Consider the following 27,821-nt stretch of genomic DNA (forward strand, 5'->3'; position numbering starts at 1 on the left):
ATGGACTGGCACTCCCTTAGGAGAGCTGCCCTGCTGCTCACTGTCCTGGTAAGCGGATCCAGCTGAAAGCATCTTATACCCGATAGCCACGGCTTAGCCAAGCCCAGGCTTTTCAGAGAATGTTATTTCCAGGCACTTCTATGCTAAACCATTAAAAGTTTATGTTAATGACAAGGTGGTTTTTATGAACTGCGATTTTAAAGTGGTGTTTCTCTCTTTAATTGAAGACTCCAGATCATATTAATGTCCCAGTTTCCACTCACCAAACCATGTCTGACATCCCAGTCAATGGTTGGTCACTCTGGGAAAATACTGAATTTAAGAAAGGCCTAAAGTTGCTGTGTTTGTTCAAATTCTCACTGGCAGGGATGGAGCTTTTGACCTGGATATTTCAGGTCTATCTGGGTTATCAATGGGAACATTTCCCCTTCTCTGGGTATTTTGATTGACAGACTGACAGTGTGTTTTAAAGCCAGGAAAGAATTTATAATCATGAGAATTACAGCTGTTGGTGATGAAGCTCTCGGTATGAGCAATCTCTTCCCTCCCAGATGCTGTCAGGATCTATCTTCTAACACCAAGTCTCTTTGCTGTTTAAAGCTTGAATGAAAATTCCATTAATTTCAAAAACTGTGAACATGGGGGTTTTATATAAATAATATAGCAGGTGATGGGATGAGCTTAATTAAGGGGTAAGAGTAATTGTTGCTGTCCTTGACCTCCACTTAGGATGTGGCACAGAAGTTGTATACCTGTTAGTCAAACCATACAAGTCAATACTTTTTGTCACCCCCTTACAAGCCACACTATTTTCTCTCACAGTTCATACATGTGCCACACCAGGATATTAATCTCATGTTCAACAAAACGTTTTAAAGTCATACTCTCTCTCCAAGTAGGATAAATGTCATCTCAGAGAACAAGGGCTACTTAAATCCCTCCCCAGCTTTTGGCAGGATATGGCTCTTCTTTGTTTTACTTGCTTGATTTTTGGACTGGAATGTCAGATTCATATTGCAACACATTAGAGTTTTGATTTACTATGCGTTAGCAAGTTTGAATCCAGTTCCTTTATTAAGAGGGGTCATGGGGATGTTGCTCAATGATGGGATATTTGCTTAGCTTGCATCAGGCACTGGGTTTGATTCTCAGAAGTGAATGATAAAAGGGCAGGGGTCATGAGTAGTAATACTTAGTTACATGTGACTCTCAGTAGCTTTAGTTCTAAGCCACTCTTCACGTGTGACTGCTATTCCATATGCTTTTTAATTGATGTTTTAGGCTCAGTTGATGTCACAGCCTGGGCTACATAAAAAACTAAAGCAATGACTATTATGCAGCAGGTCATTGAATGCCTGTGTATTGCTAAATAATCAAATACTTTAACTTTTGATTTCACATAAGTTTGACTCCTGAAGGCTTCTTGTAGCATTTCCACTCATGCTGCTTTTGCACCTGTGTGCTAACTTTCACTGAATTTATGAAAAAGTCTTTGTTTCTTGGTTTATACAACTATTTCTAATTAACTGCATTTTACTAAATTCCTCCGAACAGCTGTTTTCTGATTAATGATTTGTCAATGAAATCTATCATTAAAATCCTTAGGGAACTTTCTGCCTAGGGGAAGAGGTTTCTAGAAATATATAGTTTATTCTCTAGGCATGGAGAAGAGAGGGAGAGAGAGAATTGAGAATTGAGAATTAGTTTGGTGGTTTGCAAAAAGAGGTCTGTGGCCATATTTACTGTGGAATCTAAGCCATGTTTCTCAGATGCCTTATAATTCTTTCTGTTTTTACGTGTGTGTGTGTGTGTGTGTGTGTGTGTGTGTGTGTGTGTGTGTGTGACTGTATGCCACAGGTGTGTGGGTGCCCTCGAGCAGGAATTACAGGTGCTGACAAATCCAGGTGTGGGTGCTGAGAACTGAATTCAGTCCTCTGCAAGAACAGTGCATGCTCTATACCACAGAGCCTTCCCCCCAGCCCATCTTTGAAAACTTTTACTGTAACAACTTAAAATAGAGTATTTCCAGGTTAATTCAACTTTTCTGGTAAAATGTTTCACCTTTGAAGGTCTTGAGGATCCTAGTTTCACTGCTAATTTTAGCAGATAATTTTGCAATCTCAGTCTTCCGTCCCTAGCCTCACTGAGTGTATCTGTCTTTACCAAAGTAAAAGAGGGTAAAACAATATTCTCCACTGTTAAATGTCAACAAATAAAAATCCATGTTAGGAATATATTTGAAAAAAATTCCAATATATTTTAGATGCGAAAGCTGATAATTTTTTATACAAAGCTGTCTAGAGAGCTAGAGAACCATGTGTTGGTGGAATATTTCATGACCTGCACAGCACATGTGGAAGTACATGCTTTAAGCCTTCTCTAAATTAGTAAGTTGGGTCAGAGAGACTACAGCAGAGAAATTAGTCCTAAAGGGACCAAGGTTGTTGCATGAGCTTTCTACTGATTGCCCATCCACCTCGATAAATGGTAGCTCATATCTGCTACAGCACTACAATCGAAGGCATGAACTGACTCTCCCTCCTCCTCTTCCTCATCTTCTTCTTCTTCTTTTTCTTTTTCTTCTTCTTCTTCTTCTTCTTCTTCTTCTTCTTCTTCTTCTTCTTCTTCTTCTTCTTCTTCTTCTTCTTCTTCTTCTTCTTCTTCTTCTTCCTCATTCCTCTTTTTCTTATTTATTATCTATCTCCCATCTATTAATCAATCTATCTATCTTCTATCATTTATTATCTGTCTCTATCTATCTCTATTAATCAATCTACCTTCTATCATCTATTTATCATCTATCTATTTATCATCTATCTCTCCATCTTATATCATCTATCTGCCTTCTATTATCTATCATCTATCTATCTATCTATCTATCTATCATCTATCTATTATCTCAATGTATGGAAGGAATATTGTATTTTTTTCCTGCTGCAGAAAAGTGCTACCTGTACAACAATGAAAATAACGAAAATCCTTGCTGTTGGTTGTGACAATTATGAAGAGAATACCTCAGCCTCCATGAGAAAGAAAGTAGGATCTGAGAATTGCAGTGATTGATAAGAATGTGACCTGCAAATTTGCCAGGGCTGATTAATCTTCTAAAAGAGAACACAAATATAAAGACATCTCTCTCTACAGAGGCAACTTCTGCAGGTTAAGCTAAAGGAATATGGGGGGGGTGGGAACTCCTTATTTTATCTGCTAACGAAAATAATGCTAGTCATAGTTTGGTATTTTCTTTGATTTCAAATTTTTGACTCAAGATCTTCCTCTGCAGCTCAGCCTAACCACACTCACTAGGTAGCCCATGCTGGCCTTCAACATGTCCTCCTGTCTCAGCCTCCTCAATGCTCCAGTTATAGGCATGCGCCACTTAAGTAGGCTTCAGTCTACCCTTTTTATGATATTTCAATTAAAAACAAGATTTCTAAATGCCCAATAAACTAACCCCACGATGTGAACTTGATTTCACCTTTTAAGAGTATAAGCAGGAGTTAAAATGGTACTCATTTATGACATAGTTTATTAAGTTATTTGAACCAGATATTGAAAGTTCCCTTATTTATGTTAACTGACACCAAAAGTAAAAAAAGTATTAAACAGCTACTATAGACCAAACAGAAGCCAATTCACTAGGGAACCTGATGCTTGTCTGTACATTACTATATTACAAAGGGTAGCATTTCAGTCCATCATGTTATAGGAAATAGAGTTAGTGTTTCTAGTCCCCTCTGGTTAGTGAGACACAAACTGTAGTTGTACAAAATCATCTCCACAAATGTGGTGTTTGCAACAGTTTTATTAAGTCATTGACAATTTAGGAGTAGTGTATTCCTTCAACTTGACATGAATGAATGGAGAGGGCAAATCCATCACCAGGCAACTGGGGCTGTCCCAGTGTGAAAGAAAGCATTTCAGTGGCAAGAAAAACTAAGACATGGATGCTGGAGGGATGAATCAAGATGCACCTGACACCCTGGTCCCTCTGCACATCTCCTGCTTTATTTTGCACTCAACAAGGACTCTGTTGCTAAAAATCCTGGCACCTTAGCCAGACATTAGATATTGCCTAATACAAAGGCAGGAAGCTTGGTCTGTTGGGCATTGTGGGTAAATCTCTTCTGCTCCTTCAGCTGAGTTGACACCCTCCAGGGTGCTGATTCATGCCACTTGTACCATTTATGCTTGGCGTGCAAACTTGCAATGGCCTTAGATAGATCCAACTTTTCTCATGCCAATGGCTGGTGATCCATGCTCTTAATTGCTCTACAAACACGAGTACAGTCTTTAATACATGTCTAATTAGAATCATATTCCTACAAATTAATAGCTGATCACTGCTTTTGAAACTCTTTAACTCTATGCTACTTGAAGGCAAGCCCCATGTCTGATTAACCTTTGTGTCTTTCACAGCTCTTTCAACCAATACAAGACCACTCCATGGCGTTTCATTGCTCAGAACAGTAACACCAAAAGGGAATTCAGAATAACTCAAGTTACCTTTCCCCTACACACTCCAAAAATACATGCTATCAAGAAAGTCAGTGTGGAAATAATCATGTTGCCTTATTCCAACAGTGTGTGATGTAGTATTGCATCGTTTGAAATTTCAACCAAAGCTTGCCCAAATGTTACAGTCTCAAGCTTCCTAAGGCTGTAATTTTTAATACAGATTCTTTATGTTGTGATGATCCACAGCCATATGATCATTTCATGTTACTTCATATCTATAATTTTCTACTATTACAAATCATAACCTTGTATGCATGGTATCTGATATGTGACCCCCATGAAAGGGTTGTTTGATCCCCAGAAGGCTCATGACCGTTGATTGAAAAGGTTGAGAAGCACTGCTTTAAAGCCACCATGCTGTCTTAGACCCTTGTAGTACACCTTTGTCAAAGAAATGAACAAACCATGAATAAGTAGGAGAAATTGACACACTGAAGTATGGCCAAGCCCCACATCATAGCCTTTGTCAGACAGATATAAAAGAAATATAAAATGGGTGTTTTGTTTTGTTGTTTATTTGAGGGGTATTTTATATTTTAAAAAAAATTCTATTTTACCAATTTTTTCTAGCTTATGCTTGTGAAGTACCTAATAGTGAACAGAGACATTTTATTCAATAAATTGCCACTTCCTTGCTATTATTAATATAGGACATTTTCCTCATAAAAATGCCCTCAAGCCAAGTTTTATTATATCTAAATGACAAGTTTTAATAAAATAAAAAATCTTGTTAAAATTCATTTTTTAAGTGGATGATCATTACAAGTTGCACATGAAGTTGCATCCTGTGACTTTTAAATAAATGAACCTTGATTGGCCATAGAAGCAGGTGTGACAGAAAGAACTTATTGAGGTTAGTTATTTACTAATGTTATACAACTTTTAGACTCCAAGAGAATTTAGTTTTCAGTGTTGGTGAGATGAGACAGAGGTACAGACAGATAAGGTTTTCAGTGGACAGGAGAGTGGACACTTGCTGAACATTTGATCGTTCATGTCTCTGGGGAAACTGCCATTGCTGTCTACATTACAAAGTTATTTCTGAGCTCAAGCTACTCCATCATTGTCAGAACATTCCCATTTAAGTCATAAGACAAATGTTCTTTGACTGTGCTTTTCTGATGAATGTATCATAATCCCCATCCTCCCTCTCCCTTTCTGCTTTTTCCAGCCTATCCCCTCCTGCTCTCTCTGTTACACCTCTTTTAAAAATAAGCTTCTTTCTAATTAAAATCCCTTCTCAACTTCCAAACATAGAATCTCCTTCCTCTACAAATTTTCTCCTGATTCCCACACCTAATGCTACAATTCTATCTTGCTCTTTTCTCTTATCAACATGCTTGGGAAAGAAATTTTATGTCTTCCAATTTCTCTTCATCTTTTGTTCTCCTTTGGTAAAGCCAATCTTTGTCTTGTGTGACTGAAAATATTCTCTGGATGGACCCTGGAACTCCAGGATTTTCTCTAATTTCACACAGTTCAGTTTTTTAACATCATCTGGTCTTTCAATGACTGGTCTTTGACATCTGTGAGTCCTTTTATTTCTTCTGATCTGTATGGGACCACTTCACACCTGCCTTTCTTCCCTCTGCCCCCTGCTCCCTTCTTTCTAACTTCTCTTTCTCCCTCTCTTTCTCCCTCTCTCTTTCTCCCTCTCTCTTTCTCCCTCTCTCTTTCTCCCTCTCTTTCTCCCTCTCACTTTCTCCCTCTCTTTTTCCCTCTCTCTTTCTCCCTCTTTCTTTCTCCCTCTCTCTTTCTCCCTCTCTCTTTCTCACTCTCTCTTTCTCCCTCTCTCTTTCTCCCTCCTTTTCCCTCTCTTTCTCCCACTCTTTCTCCCTCTCTCTTTCTTCCTCTGTATCTCTCTTCCTCCTCTCTGTCCCTTCACAACCAATGCCACCACTCCACCCTCAGCTCTCCACACCCCACTTTCCAGTTACTCCCAGTTAAACAAAGTTCCCTGTAGCATCCTGGGGCATAGGCTGCTTCTTTGTCGCATCTTCCACTTCACAAACATCCAATTCTCCCATAATTTCAACAACTCTGCCTGAGTGGATGCAGCTCAGAATTGCAAAGCTAAGCCAGGTTTTTGCTCAGTGGCTACAGTCTTTATCTTCCATTTCTCCAGTACCTCCAACATTCTTCTTCCTCCACTTCTAGCCCACATTTACCACTGCTAGTCCCAGAGATCCCACCTGCACTTTATCTCCCACCGCATCTGTTCTCTAACCTTGTGGATCCTGTCAGTCCAGAATCTCTCCCTTGATCTTTCCCTGTGGCTCCCACTGACTCTTGCATCTACTTAGCTCTTCCTCGCCTCTGCTTTGATTGGTACGTAAGACCCAACAACCTTTAGCCTGTAATTTCTAAGTCTTCCCATTGCTCCTATCAACTATTGTCCAAGTAGTCCTTCAAACCTATAATTTCAGCATGCCTTTCCCATGACCATAATACTTCAGTATCCTTGTAACACACAAGGAATGATGTTAGGACTAGAAAGGCATTTGTGTGAGGTCTGATTACCCACATCTCAAATGCAATAAAGCTCTGAAAATAATATAGAAAGTAATGTGGGTGTGTTTGTGTGTGTGTGTGTGTGTGTGTGTGTGTGTGTGTGTGTGTGTGTGGCTTTTAGACTACCTAATGATCTTTCCAGGTCATTGTTTTGTCTTTAAAAGCCTAATACTTTATGTATGAGTTTATTCTACATTCTGATAAAATGAAAAAGAAAAAAGAGGAAGAGTAAGAGGAGGAGGAGGAGAAGGGAAGGAAGAAAAAAAGGGTGGAAGGAAGGAAGAAAGGAAGGAAGAAAGAAAGAAAGAAAGAAAGAAAGAAAGAAAGAAAGAAAGAAAGAAAGAAAGAGCTGCTTACACTATATTTTAAAAAGCAGACTAGGCAGTTTTTTAATTACCCATTCAATTTCGAGTTAGACTCTGTGGTGAAACCTTGGTCTTCTGCCGAAGTTGCCTCTCATGGGAAAGAGGATGACCTAGCTTCATAAAGCTGGGCAGAGTTCTTAGTCATCTGGCCAGTTACCCAAAGCTGCAGGCACAGGCACTCCACTCCTGGAAGAGAAGTGCAATAGCAGATAGCCAATGAGTAAACAGGGCTGGAGCTATGAAGAAATGACTTCCAGACAGATAAGGCAGCTCTGCAGCCTCATCACACCCAGAAGCACAAGCAAGACAAGAGTGCCCAAAATAACACGGGCAGCAAGAACTCCCTGGAATACATGAGCTCTGCAGTCCAGCTCAACTCCATAAACAAGGTTACAGTTGTACATCCTAACTAACAAGCCGTGTGGCTTCCACCGTGACCTTGTAATGTTATAAGCATTACCTATGGGGTGAAGTGTCAGCCAGGTGGGTCAGAGTGTGCTGGTTCTCATCAGTGAGCATCTGAGATTGAGTCCCCAGCATCCACATAAAAAGCTGAGCATGGCCACAAGTGCTGTGACCATACTGCCATGGAACAGGATGATTGCTGGGGTGGGCTGGCCACCAGACTAACTCCAGGTTCATCTCAAAGAATTATGACTAAGAGAATTAGGGCACTCATCATCAATCTCTGTTCTGTGCACATATGCATAGGTATTCACCTGGACACACGTATTCATACATGAAGCACATACACACACACACACACACACACACAGAGAGAGAGAGAGAGAGAGAGAGAGAGAGAGAGAGAGAGAGAAGAGAGAGATGGGGGAAGAGGGGGAGAGGGAGGGGGAAAAGGAGAGCAAAAAACCTCAATATGAATAATATGAGATTAAATCACTTTTAGTTCTCAAAGATGATATATCAATTCTTGGCAATGTTTTACTTAATTTATTTGAGGAACTATGCTCTTAAACTTGACTATAAAATAAACACATATTTACACTAAACTGTATGAAACTGCATTCTGCAGTAAGTTGGTAGCCCTGTGTGAGTTCTTCACCTGTGTAAAGAGATGATATAATGACCTCCTGCATCTGTAATGACTATACGTGTGCAGAGCTCACTAGCCACATTGTCTTATTCTTAATTATCATCTAGCTAATGGCAATAGTAACCATTACAGTGACTGACATAATATTGTGGGTAATAATTTTCTTCATGTTACTCATGTAGACCATAGATACATGTTTGGTTGTTTAACTTTTCCATTTTCACAGTTCTTCAAAACATTTTCTTGGAAATTAAAATTTGTATTTTCATTAAGGATGAAACTGAAATTGGCTATAAAAGCTAATCACTATGTTGAAAAATCAGTAATATTCATATTTTAATGTTACACTGTAGCTTTTTGTATCATTGCTAAAGTCTGGTTGTGAGCACGGATGTCAGGCTTTGCTCTTCTGAAAAAATTTAATTAGAAGTTGAATATCTCTTATTTGAAAATATATTTGCAAAACCTAAGGCTGCACACTCACATAAACTAACCCTCAGTGAAATATAAAATAATTAATGTAAAAAATGTTTAATTGTTAATTATACATTTTACCATGTCTTAAACAAATATACAGACACATTACATTGACATGTGGATATCATTGTCTTAAAAAATAATTGCAATTCTTAAATTAAAAATAACTTAATATATCCTGGTACTTCACTGCAAGTTGTTTGTAACACTCAAATCTGGAGCGTAACTTAAGCAGAGCTTTGCTCAGTAGCACACAATTTAATATAGAGAGAATTAACTAATCAGGAGAAATAGCTAAGGAACATTTAGTGCCATTAATTTACGCCACGCCTATATTGTTTGGTTTTATTTTTATTTTGTGTGTTTTTATTTATTGAGTAATATAGACTTTAAAACAGTTTAAAGCTAACTATTGTGACTGCTTTTGACAGGTGGTGCTTGAAGTTAACAGTGAATTTCAAATCCAGGTAAGATGTGAAATCTATTTTTCTCCAGACTGACTGATAAACAAAAGGGCCAGGCACAGTAGTGCATGCTTGTAATTTTAGCACCCCAAGGCTAAGGCATGAGGACTGTGGATCAGAGGTCAGCCTGGGACACATAAAGAAACCCTGCCTCAAATCATTTAATAAACAAACAAAAGAAAATAAAAAATGAGAAAGAGAAAAATGGAGAGAGGGGGAAAGGAGAAGACGGAGAGAGGAGAAGAAGGGGAGGGGAGAGAAGAGGAGAGGAGGAGAAGGGGAGAGAGGAAGCCAACCAAAGGAGAGTTTACTTGTCCATGAGAACATGTCCTCAAGAAAACCTTAATTCTTCTAAATACAAAATCACTGTAATATGATGGTTGCAAATGCTAAAATTATCAGAATTCTTAATTTTCCACTTAACCACCTATCTTCTCTTCCTGACTTCATTACTCTTCCTCCAAAATCTCCAGTGGAATCCCAATAATAAGCAATAGTTAACAGACACAATATTTTACCTATTTAAGGTACGAGATCATAATGCAAAAAATGGTACCATCAAGTGGCATTCCATCAGAAGGCAGAAAAGAGAATGGATCAAATTCGCTGCAGCCTGTCGGGAAGGTGAAGACAACTCAAAGAGAAACCCAATTGCCAAAGTGAGTGTGAACCCACAGCATGAGTTCGAATGGCACGATGGAGAAGATGCAGTTCTAGAAAAGTCCAGTTTCCATGTGCTTTGTGATTACACACTACTGAACAGTTATGGCCTGACAGCACCTCCCCATCCAACATATAAAAACTAAAACTCATAAAGGGATAAACCAAGAAAGCTGAGTACTTGGATAAAGTGCTAAACATGGTTTTGTTTCATTGGCAAAAATAATGCACATGAATGCTTGCTAGACTAGACTCTAAAAAGACCATGATCTACAAATGGACTGAGGACTCAACATGCTCAGAGTATGTGCTGTGTATGCTGGATAACCATCAGAAGTTACCTCTTATTTGCCTATATTTATAAACATCCAGAGGTTGCCTCATTCACAACCTCAGTCTCATCTCATTTTCCCTGTCTTCTCTTTTTCATACACAAAAGCACAAACTCAGGAACCTACTCTCTACATACACACAGGTTCATACCCACAGACATATAGATTCATACAGAGATGCAAAAACAACCATTTGTACAGCTATACATGCCAACTCCCTTGTAAGACTGACTTATATTCGTAAGCTATTTATTTAGAAGAAAAAAAAAACAGACTTTAACCCTTTATTGGGCTAAGTACTTTCCTTCCCCTTCTAACTTACAAAATTAGAAGTTTCAAATAGCCTATTACTATAAAATACTTTTAAATGTTTTTTGAATCTTTTTATTTTTAAAGTTATATTTAATTTGAAGACCAACATTATGTGATAACTGCATTATGAAACTCTCTACAAAGGCTAGCTCTAGACCAAGAGCTAGCATAGAGTCCAAAACTAATATGAAAATAAAACTATAAATGTTGAATGGTTATGACATTTATGAACAATGTATATAAAGACTTCTTGAGGTGACATTTGTTTCTTTATCGTTTGGTAGACATAGAAATGGAATTATTTTATTACATTGCTATTTATCATTAAAAATTCTACAGTGTCCATGTATCTACTGCTGCAAGTACATCTCCCAATTTTAAAAATTTCAAGGTGATGTCATAGACAACACATTCAACAGTTCTCGAAGGAGACAGTCATCGTTGCATGTAGAGGATCACATAGTCCTTGTAACATCTTCACCTGTGTCTTTACACAGATTCATTCAGACTGTGCTGCAAACCAACCAGTGACATACCGCATCTCTGGAGTAGGAATTGACCAGCCACCTTATGGAATCTTCATTATTAATCAGAAAACCGGCGAAATCAATATAACATCCATTGTTGATCGTGAAGTCACCCCCTTTTTCATTGTAAGTGGGCTTTGTGTCAATATCTATGTGCAGGTAGAAATTATTCTTGGAAAAATCTTAGACCATACAGAATTTGATTTCAAGAATCTCAATATTAGGTCTTCTGAGATGTTTCTTAATTCATTAACTCAATAGATGAGGAAATAGTAATAGAGAAATGTTTTCCTTGTAGGTTGGCAAAATGCTAGTTTACATTAGCTCCTTAACAAATTAGAGTATTTGCTTGAAAGGACAAATCTTTAGCTTTTACTCAAGCTTTAAAAGAGAAAAATTCATGGAAATTAATACTTCCTGTTTTTCATTAATTAACTTGTTTACTTTGCATCCAGATCAGAGCTTTCCCTCCCTGTCCTTCCCCTCTCCTTATGTCTCCTCTCTTTCTCCTTTTATGTCCACTGCTAAGAGCTGAGCCAGATCTCCTGGAGACCAGTAGTCTCATGTGAATGTACTTCATTATAATCAAGCTCATCTGAGCTCTAAATGAACTTCAGAAACTCACCCACCCTTACCTGGCCTTGTCTCTCTTTTTTATTCCTTCTAGTAGAAACTGTCATACAGCTTCCGTAATGTGGCATCTCAGTTCTCTTTAAGCAACTAACCCCAAAACAAGGCAGCTATCGTGATGACTCCCATACATACACATAGCATCCTCTCAGAAACGTTCGTCACTGAGTCTGAACCAGGATCAGCTTTGTGCTTTCCTGGAGCTCTCTCATGACATGTGGGCCATCCGTTGTTACTTATCTCTGAAAGAGCCTTAACCTCTGACCTGCCTTTTCCCTCCTGTTCTCCTTATCTATTGGCTGCCTCCATTTCCATCTACCATATGGTTGACGTTTCTTCATTAAAAATATAAAATAAAATAAAAACAAACTTTCCACTGATCCTGTAGTCTCTTCTATTAAAATCCCATCAAAGCTCTGAGAATGAAACTCAGTGATTACCCATTTCCTGACTGCATGAAAATGCCTGGGCTTTATTCTCAGCCCTGAAAAAGAAATCACATTTCATGCTCCCTTCAGATATTTCTGACTTTTTGCTGCCTTAACTCACACTGCTCCACTGTATCCCTAGAATTATTCTAATCACTTAGCCTCCAAATCCAAATCTGTCTTCTTGACTTCTTCCTTGTGCAGTGTCTCCCAACCAATTCACCAAATCAGCAAATCAGAATTTGAGACACAACTTGGTGTTGTCTCTCTCTCTCTCTCTCTCTCTCTCTCTCTCTCTCTCTCACACACACACACATACACACACACACACACATCTGTGAAGTAATACACATTACATGTCTTTACACTGGAAGCTGTAATAATAAAATAGCCACACAGCTACCCAACACTTAGGAATACCACTTGTTTTTTCCAAGTGCTCCTCAGATTCTCCCTGACCACATTCTCTAATGCCCTCCCCTGGCATTCTTCTGCTTCCTTTTAAACAGAGAATATACAACATCCCTTTTATCTAACACACCAGGCTGTTTTTAATGCTTGCATTTTATGCTCTTATTTGCCTATTCTTTTTTTATTGGTTGCTCTTGTCAATATTTTAGTGGGAAATGATAATAATATGGTGTCCCTGAATCTTGTGGTACCAAGAGCTTGCCTCAAGAAGTTACAAACACATGCCTTGCCACAAATTTTTTTTTCTTTCCTGTCTAGATCTACTGTCGAGCGCTGAATGCACAAGGTCAAGATTTGGAGAATCCACTGGAGCTTAGAGTCAGAGTGATGGATATAAACGACAACCCTCCCGTGTTTTCAATGAATACATTTGTTGGACAAATAGAAGAAAATTCTAATGCAAGTGAGTCACCTGCACTATTAAAGAAACAATGTGTTGATGACTAAATTGCTGTTGCTAGGCAATGGGGCTGAGCTGTGGTAAATATCAACTGGGAGAAACTGTAGAAAGCATAGTTGTAGTATCAGCCCAGGAACAACTCCAAAGAAACAAGAGGGATTAGTGCTCAAGCTTCATACCCTAGCTCCTATCTTACACTACATCCCAACAGGATCTGCAAGTGCCTACAGGCTCAGAGAAATGAGAATTTACTCTCTGCCTGAATGTGTTTGAAATACAATCACACTTCATGAGATCAAATTCCTTACTTTAAATGTATTTTCTATCCAAAGGTAAGAAATGTACCTCTTTATGGGAGTACATTATTCAATACAAAAAGGACCAAGACCATCCCCCTGTCATTAATCAGTCATTAACCAATAAGCACTGAAGAATTCCATACTCCCCTTTTGCAATTATTTCAAAATGTATTACAGATTGGTACTCTATTCTTCCGAAGAAGAACTCAAAGGAGCTTGCACATTGTAACTTTGATCACCCCTACACAAACCCAGCATCTTGTTTAAAACAAGTTATATTTAAAGAATAAACAGTCAGAACAACAGACTCCATTTTACCCTTCTGTAATATCTAGGCACCTCTTCAACTGTGGTCTTTTTTATTAGGACAGAAGTGAAGAAAGGAGCTATTATATTGGTATGTTGGTGTTGTACAAAGGGGAAAGAGTTAAATGCACACTATATGGACACAGGGAACATATTGGACTATAATAATGTTCAGTATCCAATTCTGCCTACTGCTCTTGATTTCTAGACACGCTGGTAATGAAACTCAGTGCTACTGATGCTGATGAGCCAAATAACTTAAACTCAGTAATAGCCTTCAAGATCATAAAACAGGAGCCTTCTAATTCACCAATGTTCATCATCAACAGAATAACTGGAGAAATCAGAACAATGAATAATTTTCTAGACAGAGAGGTAATCCTTCATCTTTTAACAGACTATTATTCAAAGGAACTAGCTCTAAAGTAATGGTACTTAAAAGAAAGAAAAACTAAAAGAATGTGTTCAAATGTATATTTATTGTTTGTATGTGTGGTCCTGTGCATGCTATAATATTCCTGTGAAAGTCAGAGGACAACCTCAAAGTTGTCCTCTCCTGGTATCAGGTGGGATGTCTCTCAAGTTGTCAGGTTTGTGGTAAGTCCATTTACCTACTAAGCCATCTCTTCAGTCCTGTTTATACTAAAACATTAATTTAAAACATTTTACAAACAATATGTTTTGATCATATTTTCCCCTCTTCTAACTCCTCCCAGATTTTTCTTACGTCCCTTTCCACCCAACTTCACTCTCTTCCCCCCTCACTAATAGACTCCCCACTCCCAAAAGAAATCAAAGATCAAAACAAACTCACAAAAAACAAATAATAAAGTAAAAATTTTGCACACACACACACACACACACACATAGGAGTCTGGTTTGTGTAAGTACTCCTAGACATGGGCCCTGCCCTGAACCGTGGCTGATATATGGCATAGCACTGATAGAAAAAAGGCTGTTTTCTCTTTTCCAGAAGGAATCACTTGCAAATAGCTTCTCAACTGAAGGTGGGACTTTATGTTCATTTCTCCCCAGTACTCGGACTTTGTCTTGTTTGAACCTATTCAGATCTCTGTGTGTTTTAGGTTATTTACGTTTCTTTATTTACTTGTTTGAAAAACATCTTTAGAAAAAAAAGATATGGTTGGCTAGCCTTTTTCTTTTCTCCCAGATTATTTTACATGGTCCGACAAAAATATATTAACAGCAAAATAATTTTAGCAATAGAGTTCTCTAGGAAAGGGAATCAGAAGTGAAGGCCCTCCACAATCACTGAGGATTCTGGGGAACATGAAGAGAAGTGCTGACGTTATATCCAGAAATGGGACTTATTATGTTTGTGCACAAGTCTTCCCATGGCTTTCACCAACTTCTAACAGTGGAGTAACCAGTGAATAGAATCAAAATAGAAACATAAGTGACTCCATTTCCCACTCTCTGCCTTCCACTAGCACCTCTGTACTTGTCTTAAATACGCAGTGGCTTGTTACACATAGCGTGCATCTTTAATGAATCATATCTTTCTCCTCTTATATATTTTGGCCTGTCTCATTCTTTATACCCTTCTCCTCTCTCTGGAGACACAATGAATAAGAAATGAAGTCTTGAACAACATTGTTGTGTCTGGAGAGCATGCTGGGTAAGCGTCATTGGAAATGGACGTACTGAACGGTGTGAGATCTGTGGATTTTACCTTCTGTTACCTTGTCTTCTATGGTGGATTTATGTTGAGCCAGTGTCTACATCTAGTGTGTGATTGCCCATAATGTGTCTTTTTCAGCAATATAGCCAGTACTCTCTTGTGGTGAGAGGATCAGACCGTGACGGTGGGGCAGACGGCATGTCTGCAGAATGTGAGTGCAGCATCACCATCCTGGATGTCAATGACAACATCCCATACTTGGAGCAGTCATCTGTAAGCAATCCTTCTTAAGGATTAGATTCCATGACTTTACATTCTTTACATTCCAGTTCTTGTAGGAACTTTCAGTTTCCAGATGCACTTGTATGTGTGCTATCTACAACACCAGCATAGACTCACACTTTCTCTTTGTTTCCTCAGTGGGAAAAGTGGATTTGAATAAAGTATGCAATTATAAGTAGAGATGCTTCTGAATAGATAACTATGAACATGGCGCAGACAGCTTGGTTCATAGATCTCTCCTGTGCTGTGCTCTGATACTTTGCCTCTCGTTCCAGTATGACATCAGAATTGAAGAAAATGCACTGCACTCTGAGCTGCAGCAGATCAGAGTCATTGATTTGGATGAAGAGTTCTCAGACAATTGGAAGGCAGTCCTTTTTATTGTCTCTGGAAATGAGGGGAACTGGTTTGAAATAGAAATGAATGAAAGAACAAATGTAGGAATTCTGAAGGTTGTCAAGGTATGACATTACCTTAAATTATTTGTTTTGCTGGTCTTTTCTATTTCATAACATCAAGTTAAAATGATATTAGCATTTCATAAATGACTCTATGAAATAACAGAAGTTGCTGTGTTTTAAAATTATGTAAAATACAAATAACTTTAATACAAATGCATATGTGAAAGAATCTCAGAAAAACAAGCATTAAAATTTTGAAACTCTTTTTATCAATGCAATTCTTCCAAAAGATCAGGTTTGGGGAAAGCATTTCTTTGCAAGAGGGTTTCAAACAACAAAGTACGATTAACCATTAAAGTTGGGGTTTGGTTTACATTTATTTAAAGATCTAATTCAACATTTTAATTGCATGTATGTTCTTCTGTATATGTGTAGGGGCATGTGCACATGAATATAGTGCCCTCAGAAATCAGAGGTATCAGATCCCCTCAAGCCGAAGTTTTGTGCAGTTATAAGCTTCTCAGTGTCTATCCTAGGAACTGAGCTCTGGTCCTCCTCAAAAGCATTATGTGCTCTAAATCATTAAACCATCTCTCTAGCCTCAAAGTCAATAATTAAATAATATTTTTAAAACCAGATTTTTTAAAAAATATGCCCATGTTAACATTGAGATGCTAAAATTATGCTTTAGGAATATTTATCATATAAATTAAGAGTTGATTCCCCCCCAAGGATAATAAAATTAATCATTGTAATTCTGCCGGTGTGCTTTTATGGAATTAAACTGTGGCAATCATAGAATCATAAAACCTTCATATTCTCATTTTATTGTGTCTGTTGGCCAGGCTCGTTTAGTTCTCCTCTGTATCAACCATTCACCACATTTACATTCAGTAAAATATCCTCTGCAATGCAAGGTGAAAATCTGACTTAGGAGAAGCTGAGAGAGAAGTTTTTAACCTTCTTACATCTTTAATAATTGTTTATGATTGTATGTGAGGCACACAATATGAATCATTTACAGTGCAACACAATCCCTCTTCATCCACCTCTTACTTCCACCCTCCTGCAGCGGCCCCTCCATTCCCTGAGGATTCTGCCTCTTAGTGTAGACCCAGGGGTCCCATAGCTTCTTTGCTCTGGTCTTTCTAGACTTATCTTTAATCCTGCTGCAGTCTGCCTTCCAGAATAACCTCATGAAGCACATTCCCAATAGACTCAGTCCCTTAGGGAAGTGTGGTCTTATGACTCCCATGTTTCTCAAATTTTTATTCACTGAAACCGTTGTTTCAATTTGCTTGAAACAGTTTCCAGATGTTTCTGGTCAGCTCTTCCAGTGCCCCTTGCAAATTAGGTTATATCAAATCTATATTTGAGATGGAGGCTCAGAAAGCATGCAACCTGTCCTAATTTTTATTGCTAGTAAATGACACAGTCAATTAAACTTAAGTTTCCTTGTCTATTAAGTTCATTTTTTCTGGTACTATCTAAAATTGAATGTTAGGAAAATTAATACTTTCAATTTTATGTTACTCTAAAAATTATTCAACTTATCTATTTGTTCTTAATATCTCTACCTAAAAACTAAGATACTTCTTCCTGATATGATATCACACATCAAATTCTTTATTATGAGTATGAAAAAAGTAATATGATTATATATCATTTACACACACACACACACACACACACACACACACACACACACACATATATATATATATATATGCTATAGTTGGTGTTTAAAGTTTTAAGTAAAACTAATTCTATAATCCCAAAATCATAGATTACTAGGAGAATTCAAAAGATTCAGAAAAGATATATTTGGTACATGGGAAACACATCAGCTTTCTAGTAAATTCTACAAACTGTAGATTTGGATATCAACTTCTATAAGAAAACTTATAACTTGATTATCTTATAACATGAAATAAATTTAAAACAAATTGAAGAAAATAAGGAATATATATGCATACATGCACATACATATATGTGTGCATATATGTATAACATTTACATTCAAAATGTCACACTTCAGTTTTTAGATGGTTCTTTGGGGATAAAACTAATTCATCTTTAATATATTTAACTCATGTTTTGTTATAAAAAGAGCTACTGTGTCAGAAACATGAAAGGTCACTGAACACAAATTGTCTTTGCATTGCAAATATATTAATTGAATCATATTCTGAATTTAAGTAATTAGGTGGTTTGGTGAGCAATTCAAACTCATTGCTCATGCTTTCCACCTTTTCAACAAAAGATCCAGGACAGACAACTAGATGTTTTCCCCTTACTAGGCTTATACTGTCTACCTTGAACATAATACCCAGCAAGTAAGACTAGACTGCATATTCATGTGGATTTGTGTTCAGTCACATACCTGAAACCATAACATGATAAATGTCTCTAACCTGTTTTCTTACAGTATAATTCTCTGTGTGTTTTCTAGCCCCTAGATTATGAAACCATGCAGAACGTACAGCTTGGTATTGGTGTTCGAAATGTAGCTGAATTCCACCAGTCAATTCTTTCTCAATATAAACTCACAGTGACTATGATCACTGTGACTGTGTTAAATGTCATCGAGGGCTCCGTGTTCCGGCCAGGTTCAAAGACATTTGAAGTGAACAGTAAAATGGAGGCAAATTACAAAGTGGGGGAGTTTGTAGCTACAGACCTGGACACAGGTCGAGCTTCCACAAATGTTAGGTAAGAATGGCATTTTCAAACTAAAATGTTAACCTTAGGGGACCATGATAAGGGGGAGGGAACGAATAAAAGCAAGAACCATTTGGAGGAAGGAAGGGAACCAGCCAGGAGGGCAGGCAGCAGGAGGTGGGTGGGAGGGAAGGAAACCGACTGAACACGATGTATATTTGACAAAGTGTGTTTTCAGAAACACATGGAAAGACATAAAAAAAAAACATTATTTTGTATATTAACCTGATAAAGATAATTTTACAATGTCTCAATTAAAAAGAGAGCTTTAATCTCTATTGTACTCTTATAAATGCAGATATGTGATGGGAAATAACCCAGAAGGCCTGCTGGCTGTTGACACAAAAACAGGCGTAATAACTTTAAGAAACAGAGTTACTATGGAGCAATACCAAAGGCTTAATAAGAGATATGAAGGAACAATCCTCTCGATTGATGGTAAGAAATCTATTTAACTCCCAGAGGAAGCAAAATATAAATATTCTCAGACAAGTTAAAATTTTTTATTGAAAAAAAATTCTTTTTGGGGTCCCTGTGAGGAAGAGGAGAAGGGGTAACATGGCAGAGGGAAGAGGGGCGGTAGGGGCTGTGCTCGGAATACATGAGAATTTGAAAAGCCCCTTTTCAGTAGACGTTGTCCTGTTGAGCTGAGCTGTCCTGTACCATCATTTGCTGCTTGTCGGTTCCTAGATAAGCCACCTTCTCCATCTGCCACCCAGTCTTCTTCAAATGGGAAGATAACAATGTCCGCTGATAATGGTTTAAAAAAGAAAATAGCAAGTCATGGAAAAATAGCATGAACCTTTAAGGTCGGATAACCAGACTTAAAATTATGTATGTTACACATCTCCAGAGATCCCTTGTCCTTTATTCACAAAGTATGTACCGAATCTTAACTAAATAAATGTGAGTCGTTGTGCTAGGCTCTGGGGCTCTGTCAGAGAGAGTAATCCTCATATCTACTGAATAGCACAAAGCAAACTCAGCTCTTCTCCTTATTCCTATCTGAGAATCCCACTAACAATGATCCTTGGGAAAGCACTGAATATAGAAGTCTGAACAAAGATGATAACACTTGAGTCTTTACCAGTGACTATTGAAAGCAAGAATCAGCAGGTAACTAAAGAAAAGAAAAACAATAGCCATTTGAGATAAAATCATGTGCCCACCAGAAACTCTGTTAATTAAAGGTGTATTGAGGCATGAAAACATGCATACAATTTAAACTAAAATCTCAAATCCCATTAGAAGTAGGATGAACCATAAGATAATATCAACACACCATAAACAGGCAGCATGGGCCTTATACCACCAAGGACAACTGATAATGAAGGAATCTAGAGGGTTATCCCTTAGATGCTGGTGCTATGGATTAGCTTTTGTTTCACGTATTTCTATGCTCTTGGATTTTTCAACCTAGATAAAATATCTAACTGGCAACACTATAAACTACTCAGTAACAGTTTTGCCATTAATAATGTTAACGCTGGTTATAATGATACAATCACTGTTTGGCTTAAAAACTGAGTAGAAGGGCTAAGGAGATAGCGGAGTCGGTGAAGCAATTGCTTTCCAAGGATGAGAATTTCCAGAAGCCTACAAGCTGCTGGGCATGTGGAGACTTGTAATCTATTCATTGTTAGGCTTGAATACAGACAGTAGTGCTTCCATTGTGAACCTTGTTACAGATTCCCTTCAGAGGACCTGCACTGGAACAGTCATCATTGAACTAAGTGGCACTGGCTGGAGAGAGGGTTCAGGTGGTGGTGGCAGTGACAATGGCACTGGCGGTAGCACTGGCGGTGGCAGTAACACTGGCGGTGGTGATGACAATAACAGTGGTGGTGGTGATCAAGGAGTGACTAATGGATATGAAGTTACTTCCACTAACGAACTTCAACGCCCCACGGGATCACGGGAAGACGGCACTGGCAACTGGGATGGCGATGGCGGAGGCACTGGCACTTACCAAGATCCTAATGGAGACAACGTTCACTTCGGTCCTGCAGGCATTGGGCTGCTCATCATGGGATTTCTAGTCCTAGGATGTAAGCATTTCAATACTTCTTTTGACATGCATCTCTCAAAAAAAATATGGCAAAAAGAAATCAAACAGTCTAGGTGTTTAACTTAATATATGTCTTGCAAGGATTACCTAACCAGTTGTTCTGAGTTTTGCTGTTGTTCTTACTAACCTCACAGCACCACTAGGTGAGGAAAGGTCCCACAAGCAAAGGCTATGGTACATCTGAGGCCACTGCAGTAACCTTCCTTAGTCATGGACAGAAATACAGAGAGACCATCAGATGTTCCTGTTGGAATTTACTATTGCTCTAAATCACAACAGAAACTGGAGTGGAAAGAGGGTAGCCTCTTGAAACCTGCACATTGTCATTAAATTAATATAAGCATCGACATTTGCAACTGAGCATGGTGACACATACCCACTGACACTGCATGTAGGAGGTCACCCTCTCTAAATGTAGAATCACAAAATAATGGTGGTAAAACAAGCTTCGCATATTTAATTGATTAATCACAAAATGTACATGGGAAGAACTCATGTACAAATTTTTTTAAAGTTTGCTACCTTCGTTTCTTTCTGTTTAAATATATTTATTTTTACTTTATGTGGAGACATTTTTCACCTACATGAATGTAAACATAAAGCACGTAGGCCTGGTCCACACATGCCTTGAAACTGAAGCTATGGATGGTTGTGAGTCACTGTGCAGATGCTGGGATCAGACTCTTAACCCCTTCCACTTGCTTAACCACCGCACCAGCCCCTCCTCATTTGTCTTAACGAGTGACTAGCTACTTCTTCGATAGGTTTTCTGTGACTTTCATAACTCACCTTTTAAAATATTTCCTCAACACAGATCCATATAAACAACAAAGAAATTTGGGCACACTGAGTGCAAGTTTAAAGTGGAGCATTTTCTCTAGAATTCTCTACACTTAAAAAATAAAAGAAAGAGGGTGGGAGGGAGAAAGGGAGGGAGAGAGAAAGGAAGGAAGCATGATCTGCGTTAAATAATAGGAATTCACCCATATTGGCTCACAACAGATAGAGATAAAAACCAGGAAAATCCCATAAGAAAAATAATGAGTTTGAAATGAATTCTTTTCATCAAAATAAACCAAGCTAAGGAAGATTTAAGAATGCTAGCAAACTTGCGGCCTAAAATGCGGGCTGTGTGAGAGCAGAGATAATCCTCCGTGCTCTGTAGCTGGCTCTTTGCTTTATTCAAGCAAACTAAATACCAAAGAGCTGATGATAAGAACAGCTGACTTCATTTTCCTAATGTCAATGTCCACTCCAGATAGTGTGGCTAATAATGGCTTTCAGTGTTATAAATAAGCCTTCGGGCCAATAACCGTACATTTAATTTCTTCTCTGCCTTACGGATTTCGAAAAAAGAGCAAAGCTAGTCATGTTTTTTCGCCTTCTCCTTTCTTCTCTTCCCCCTCTTGCCTGCTTTGTTTTTTTCCCCTTCAACTAATACACATTCTATCTTTCCTATCTTTCCATTCAGAATTATCTAGAAAGATTTTGTGAAGAGCTCAGACAGATTAGAAAGAAAGGACATTGCTAAAGTGTGGTGCTCTTCATGTGAGAATGTCTATAGGAAGATGTCTCTGCAGGGGACAACAGCAACCTTCCTAACAATAATTCATAATTGAACAAGACTTCTTTCTCTTAAAATAGAGAAAGAGAAATGTGTGTAAACAGAAAGGTGAATGCAGGCATGAAGGACCAGAACTAATGCCTGCCTTCAGCTCTTTTTAGTCCCTGCTGTTTCCTGGGTGACGGTGGGGAAAAAAATCACCTTTTTTTAACTGTGTGATTTTATTTATAATTTCAAAACTATAAAGCAAATTGAAATTCATGGCAGTCTAGTGTTTCCACGTTCGTGATTATCTGGGGTCTGACCATTATTAATTTGTTGTCCTGGTATATTAAATAGTAATTTTAAATTCACACAGGCCAGTAATTCTAATTTGACCATTGAAAATCAGAGTGTTTTCTTTCAATGTGGCGCACTGTTAACCCCTTACGCCTCTCTCGTTTAGTGGTCCCATTCTTGTTGATCTGCTGTGATTGTGGAGGGGCCTCTGGTGGTGGAGCTGGATTTGAACCTGTTCCAGAATGTTCTGATGGAGCAATTCACACATGGGCCATAGAGGGGCCACAGCCTGAACCCCATGATGTAAGTGCTGAGTCAAAGAATGAGCTTCAGGGACTCACCAAAATCCTGTCTCCAGATGTGCCCTACAATGACAGAAATTGTTTATTCTACACTAACTAGTGAGGAAAGGAAGAGGGGTCAAATGTACCTCAAAACACAGTAGCATTCACCAGACAAGGCTTAAAAATGGGATTCAACTTTTAAGTAGAATTCACAATTATCCTAATCTTCTTTTAGAAGTTCTGTGATAATTTCAGAATAAAAAAATATACAAGTAGAGGAAGAGAAGGCTCATTACAAATGGGAAAATGTCGTCTCATGTCTTTCAGGGGATCGCCACCATCTGTGTGCCACAAATGCTACCTGGTAATGCCAATATTATAGAATGTATTGACAACTCAGGTAAGAAAAAGACAACTTCCCAATCACATAAGTGGTTAAGATGGGACCTGTTTTCTCTGGTTGGGCATCTTGCTGTTTAGGGTTTTTGTTTTTCCGGGATTTGGGAGGAGTTGTGAGTTTTGGTTTTCTTTTCTCTTTAAATGTGTTTTTATAATTCTTTTCTCAATGACAGATTTGTGAATGAGATGAATGGCAAAAGAAAGCCTACTGTTATTGATCTGACATGCTGTATATTTTATTTTTGGCTGTCACCCTATCTATCCGTTAATAGCTGAGCCATCTGACCAGCCTATATCGGTATTTTAAAATCTCCTTTGACCATCAGAAAGATGATGTAATCAGGTTCTCTATAAATAGGAATACCAAGATGCAATCATGAATTATCTAACAGATGAAATACTACATAATGCATATATATGTGTGTGTGTATGTGTGTGTGTGTGTATGTGAGTGTATGTGAGTATGTGTGTACAGAAACTTATCCCAAAGTTTGCTGTCAGTTTTTTTTACATTCGTGACACTTTTTACAGTCAAAAAATGTGTTCTTTCTTAGCAAAAGTATAATCATTGACCTATAAAACATTTGTTTAAATTTTTAAATTGAAAGCAAATAGATAAAAACACTTTCAAAAGCTCCGAAAGCATTTAGCTAAAGTTGTGCACACACAGGGGAGTTTCTCTTTGCTTAATCTTAAGACAGAGTATCTTTCATTCTCTTGAACCAAATATATAGACTAATGCCCAAACAGAAGCCAGGAAGCTACAGCTTTAATAAAAAAGAAGTAAAAATGACTTATTCTTCTGTTGGTAGAAATAATCTTACTGTTTTACTTTTTTAAAAGTAAATGTTACTTGTTTTCTCTTAGTCTTTTCAACAATTACTTCTTTTATAAAAATTGGTTATTTTTATTTTCTGTGTACAAGTGTTTGTCTGATTGTATATCTGTGCAGAATATGTGTGTGTGTGTTGCCCTTGGAGGCCAGAAGAGAGCATCAGATGGTCTGGAGCTGTAGTTACAGACAGTTGTGAGCTGTTATGTGGGTGCTGAGAAGCAAACCCCTGTTCTTTGCAAGAGCAGCAAGTGCTTTAAACCACTGAGCCGTCTCTCCAGCCCCTATAGAATTACTCCTCTGCTTTGAACACTCTAAAGTGCAGCAGATATAGAAATGCTTCTGTTTTGTAGAATTGGATTCAATGATCTGTATTTCTCTTGTACAACGGACCACTGTTCCCATTTCTCTTCCCAGTGTGCCCATTCTTGTTAGTGCTGCCAGTATTCCCCATGCAGGAAGCAGAAACTCACTGAGTCACACCCCCCACCCGTCATTACTCTGCCGTTGGTTCCTGAGACCTGTCAATTCATCAAAACCAGCAATATTATCTAGGCATCGGTTCTCTCTTTAAGTCTATGAAGTTTCTCATGAATCCTAAAGCAGCATGAAAGGCATTAGGATAATAGGAATATGAAAGGCATGTTTGCCCAGACTCCAATTAGAATGCTGGACCATGGGCATCCGCCTTCCTGTGATCCCAGCTTCTGTTCACCACCTTTAATTTCATTACCTTTTCATTTCATACCTCAGCATTTAGCAGGCTCCTTCAGCCCTCTCAATTCCAAGGGCTTACCCAAGATAAATCCAGCAACCTTTTTTTTTCTCATTGTAGCTATGGCCTCTGTCTGAAATTCAATAGCTCTTAGGCCTTCTACATGACGCCATGGGCATCCAGAAACACATCAGAAGTATGCTAGAACTATTATTTAACTTTTAGAATCGGAGCTACTTAACTCTACTGAGTTTGAGATCTAACTATTGAGCCCACAGATTTTTATTATCTCCCTGAACTTCTTTTAGCATGTCATAAAGAATAATCTCTCAGCAGATGATTAAAATTAGCAGGCTAGTTAATATTATTTTATCTATTATTATTGTCCTGAATGTAATATTATAATTATCCCTCCTTTGTGCATCATATCAATCTCTTCTGTGCTCATAATGCACACTCGAATGAAGAAACGCGCGTGATAATTAGTTTTTAGCTTATACCACACTAAAAAAAATTAAATTTGATTGCTTCAATGTTTGTAGGAGTTTATACAAATGAATATTGTGGCAGAGAAATGCAAGATCTGGGAGGAGGAGAACGAACCACGGGATTTGAACTAATGGATGGAGTTAAAGCATCAGCTGCACCTGAGATATGCCAAGACTATTCAGGAACATTAAGAAGAAATTCTATGAGAGAATGTAGAGATGGGGGCCTCAATATGAATTTCATGGAAAGTTACTTCTGCCAGGTAAGGCTTTTAGCACATGCTTTCCCCTGCATCCACCTCATTCCAAGTTCTCACCAGTCCCCACAAGGCCCTTGCCAGTGGTCTACACTTCATGCTCAACTGTCCTGGTCTGTCGATCGATGTTTCTGAAACTCTGACCTGAGCATCTTACTTTCCCAGTTAAACACTGCAGGGCTCTATCTTGTTTGTAATTTGAAGTCCATATTCATGATTCATGTGCCATCTCCACAGCCCCATCTCCCCCTCAGCACTAGCCTGCTTGACTTACCCACAGGAGGCTGATTACCTCAAGCCACTGGCTATTCTGATCCACTCTGCAATGTTGTGTTGTTGTTGTTGTGGTTGTTTGGTTCTTTGGTTGTTGTTCCCCATGTCTCCTCTCTCACACACATTTCTATACACCCTTCAAGATTCCATTCAAACATCCCCACCTCTCTGAAGCTGTGGCAGCTAATTTCTCTCATTCAAAATCGAATACAAGTTTCTCCCATACTTTGCTGTGTTGGTTTTTTTTTTTTTTTTTTTCAAACACAGTTTATAAAATGTATCAGTACTAGGAGTTTATGTTTTTATGTCTGGCATTTTTATTTGTAACCCATAAATTTCTTACATGATATTGACAAATAAAATCTGAATCCATAATCAAATTGTTCCATCTTACCAAAAATTATCAAAGCCCCATCTATCTTGCCTCAATGAAAGAAAATACAGTGTGGGTGGACCCACCTGTCAACTCTGAATTTCCCTTTTGGAGAAAAAAAAGTTCCTCCCACCAGCTCTTTTGTTCACAGTACTCGTATTTCCTTCCTAAATTCTGATAATATAGACCATGCATGGATGTTTGTATATAATTTTGTGTTCAAAGTGCACTATTTTAAGCAAGTTCACCTAAAAAAAATTTTAAAGATCAAAATGTATTGGAACTATAGCTAAAATAACTTTGAACTGAACTCGTTCAAGCATCTGTAAAATCATTTTTAAAGCAATTCTAATAAATGTAAGAATTTAGATACATTAATCTAACCATAAAACAGATATTTTTACTCTTCGTCTAATATTCTGTATTCTGTACAAATTAGAAAGCCTATGCGTATGCGGATGAAGATGAAGGACGTCCATCCAATGACTGTTTGCTCATCTATGACATTGAAGGTGTGGGTTCCCCTGCAGGCTCTGTGGGCTGTTGCAGCTTCATTGGAGAAGATCTAGATGAAAGCTTCCTGGATACCTTGGGGCCCAAGTTTAAGAAGTTGGCAGATATCAGTCTGGGAAAAGAAACAGACTCATACCCTGATCCTGATCCTTCTTGGCCTCCTCAGAGCACTGAACCGATGTGCCCCCAGCGCACAGAGCCCCTTTCTAGTGGACACCCACCCATCTCCCCACATATTGGCACAACCACAGTAATTTCTGAGAACACCTACCCCTCTGGCCCTGGCATACAGCATCCTATGCCAATTAGTGATCCTTTGGGCTATGGTAATGTCACTGTGAGGGAGTCCTACACGACCTCTGGCACTCTGAAACCCTCTGTCCACTTTCATGATAACCGACAGGCTTCAAATGTAGTGGTGACCGAGAGGGTGGTGGGCCCCATCTCCGGTGCCGATTTGCATGGGATGTTAGAGATACCCGACTTAAGAGATGGATCAAATGTTATCGTGACAGAAAGGGTAATAGCACCAGGTTCAAGTCTACCCACCTCTCTAACCATTCCTAACCCTAGAGAGACCTCAAATGTAGTTGTGACAGAAAGAGTGATCCAACCAACTTCTGGCATGATAGGCAACCTGAGCATGCCCCCTGAGTTATCAAGTGCCCACAACGTGATTGTGACAGAGAGAGTTGTTTCTGGTGCTGGTATGAGTGGAATTACAGGAACTGCTGGGATAGGTGGGGTTGGAGGCATAGGCAGCAGTGGTCTGGTCAGCGTGGGTGCTGGTGGTAGGGGTCTGAGCGGAGCTGGAGTAGGTGATGGTGGCACTGGGTTGAGCATGGGAGGAACAGCCACTATTGGCCACATGAGGAGTTCCTCTGACCATCACTTTAGCCAGACAGTTGGATCTGCCTCCCCTAGCATGGCTCGAAGTAGAATCACAAAGTACAGTACAGTACAGTATACCAAGTAG

General features: G+C 38.6%; 1 protein-coding gene across 1 annotated transcript; it reads left to right on the top strand.

Moving 5' to 3' along the window:
- DSG1 (desmoglein 1) lies at positions 1–27,821 on the top strand (the record flags this gene model as incomplete). The annotated part of the gene is made up of 15 exons (XM_080920517.1): positions 1–48; positions 9,357–9,392; positions 9,917–10,048; positions 11,191–11,346; positions 13,008–13,152; positions 13,963–14,129; positions 15,535–15,669; positions 15,954–16,139; positions 18,532–18,791; positions 19,099–19,238; positions 20,489–20,848; positions 22,878–23,014; positions 23,323–23,395; positions 25,484–25,692; positions 26,772–27,821. The coding sequence occupies 15 exons, from the start codon at positions 1–3 to the stop codon at positions 27,819–27,821; spliced, it is 3,234 nt and encodes a 1,077-aa protein (XP_080776643.1).

Source organism: Micromys minutus (assembly GCF_963924665.1).
Source record: "Micromys minutus genome assembly, chromosome: 8".
NCBI lineage: Eukaryota > Metazoa > Chordata > Mammalia > Rodentia > Muridae > Micromys > Micromys minutus.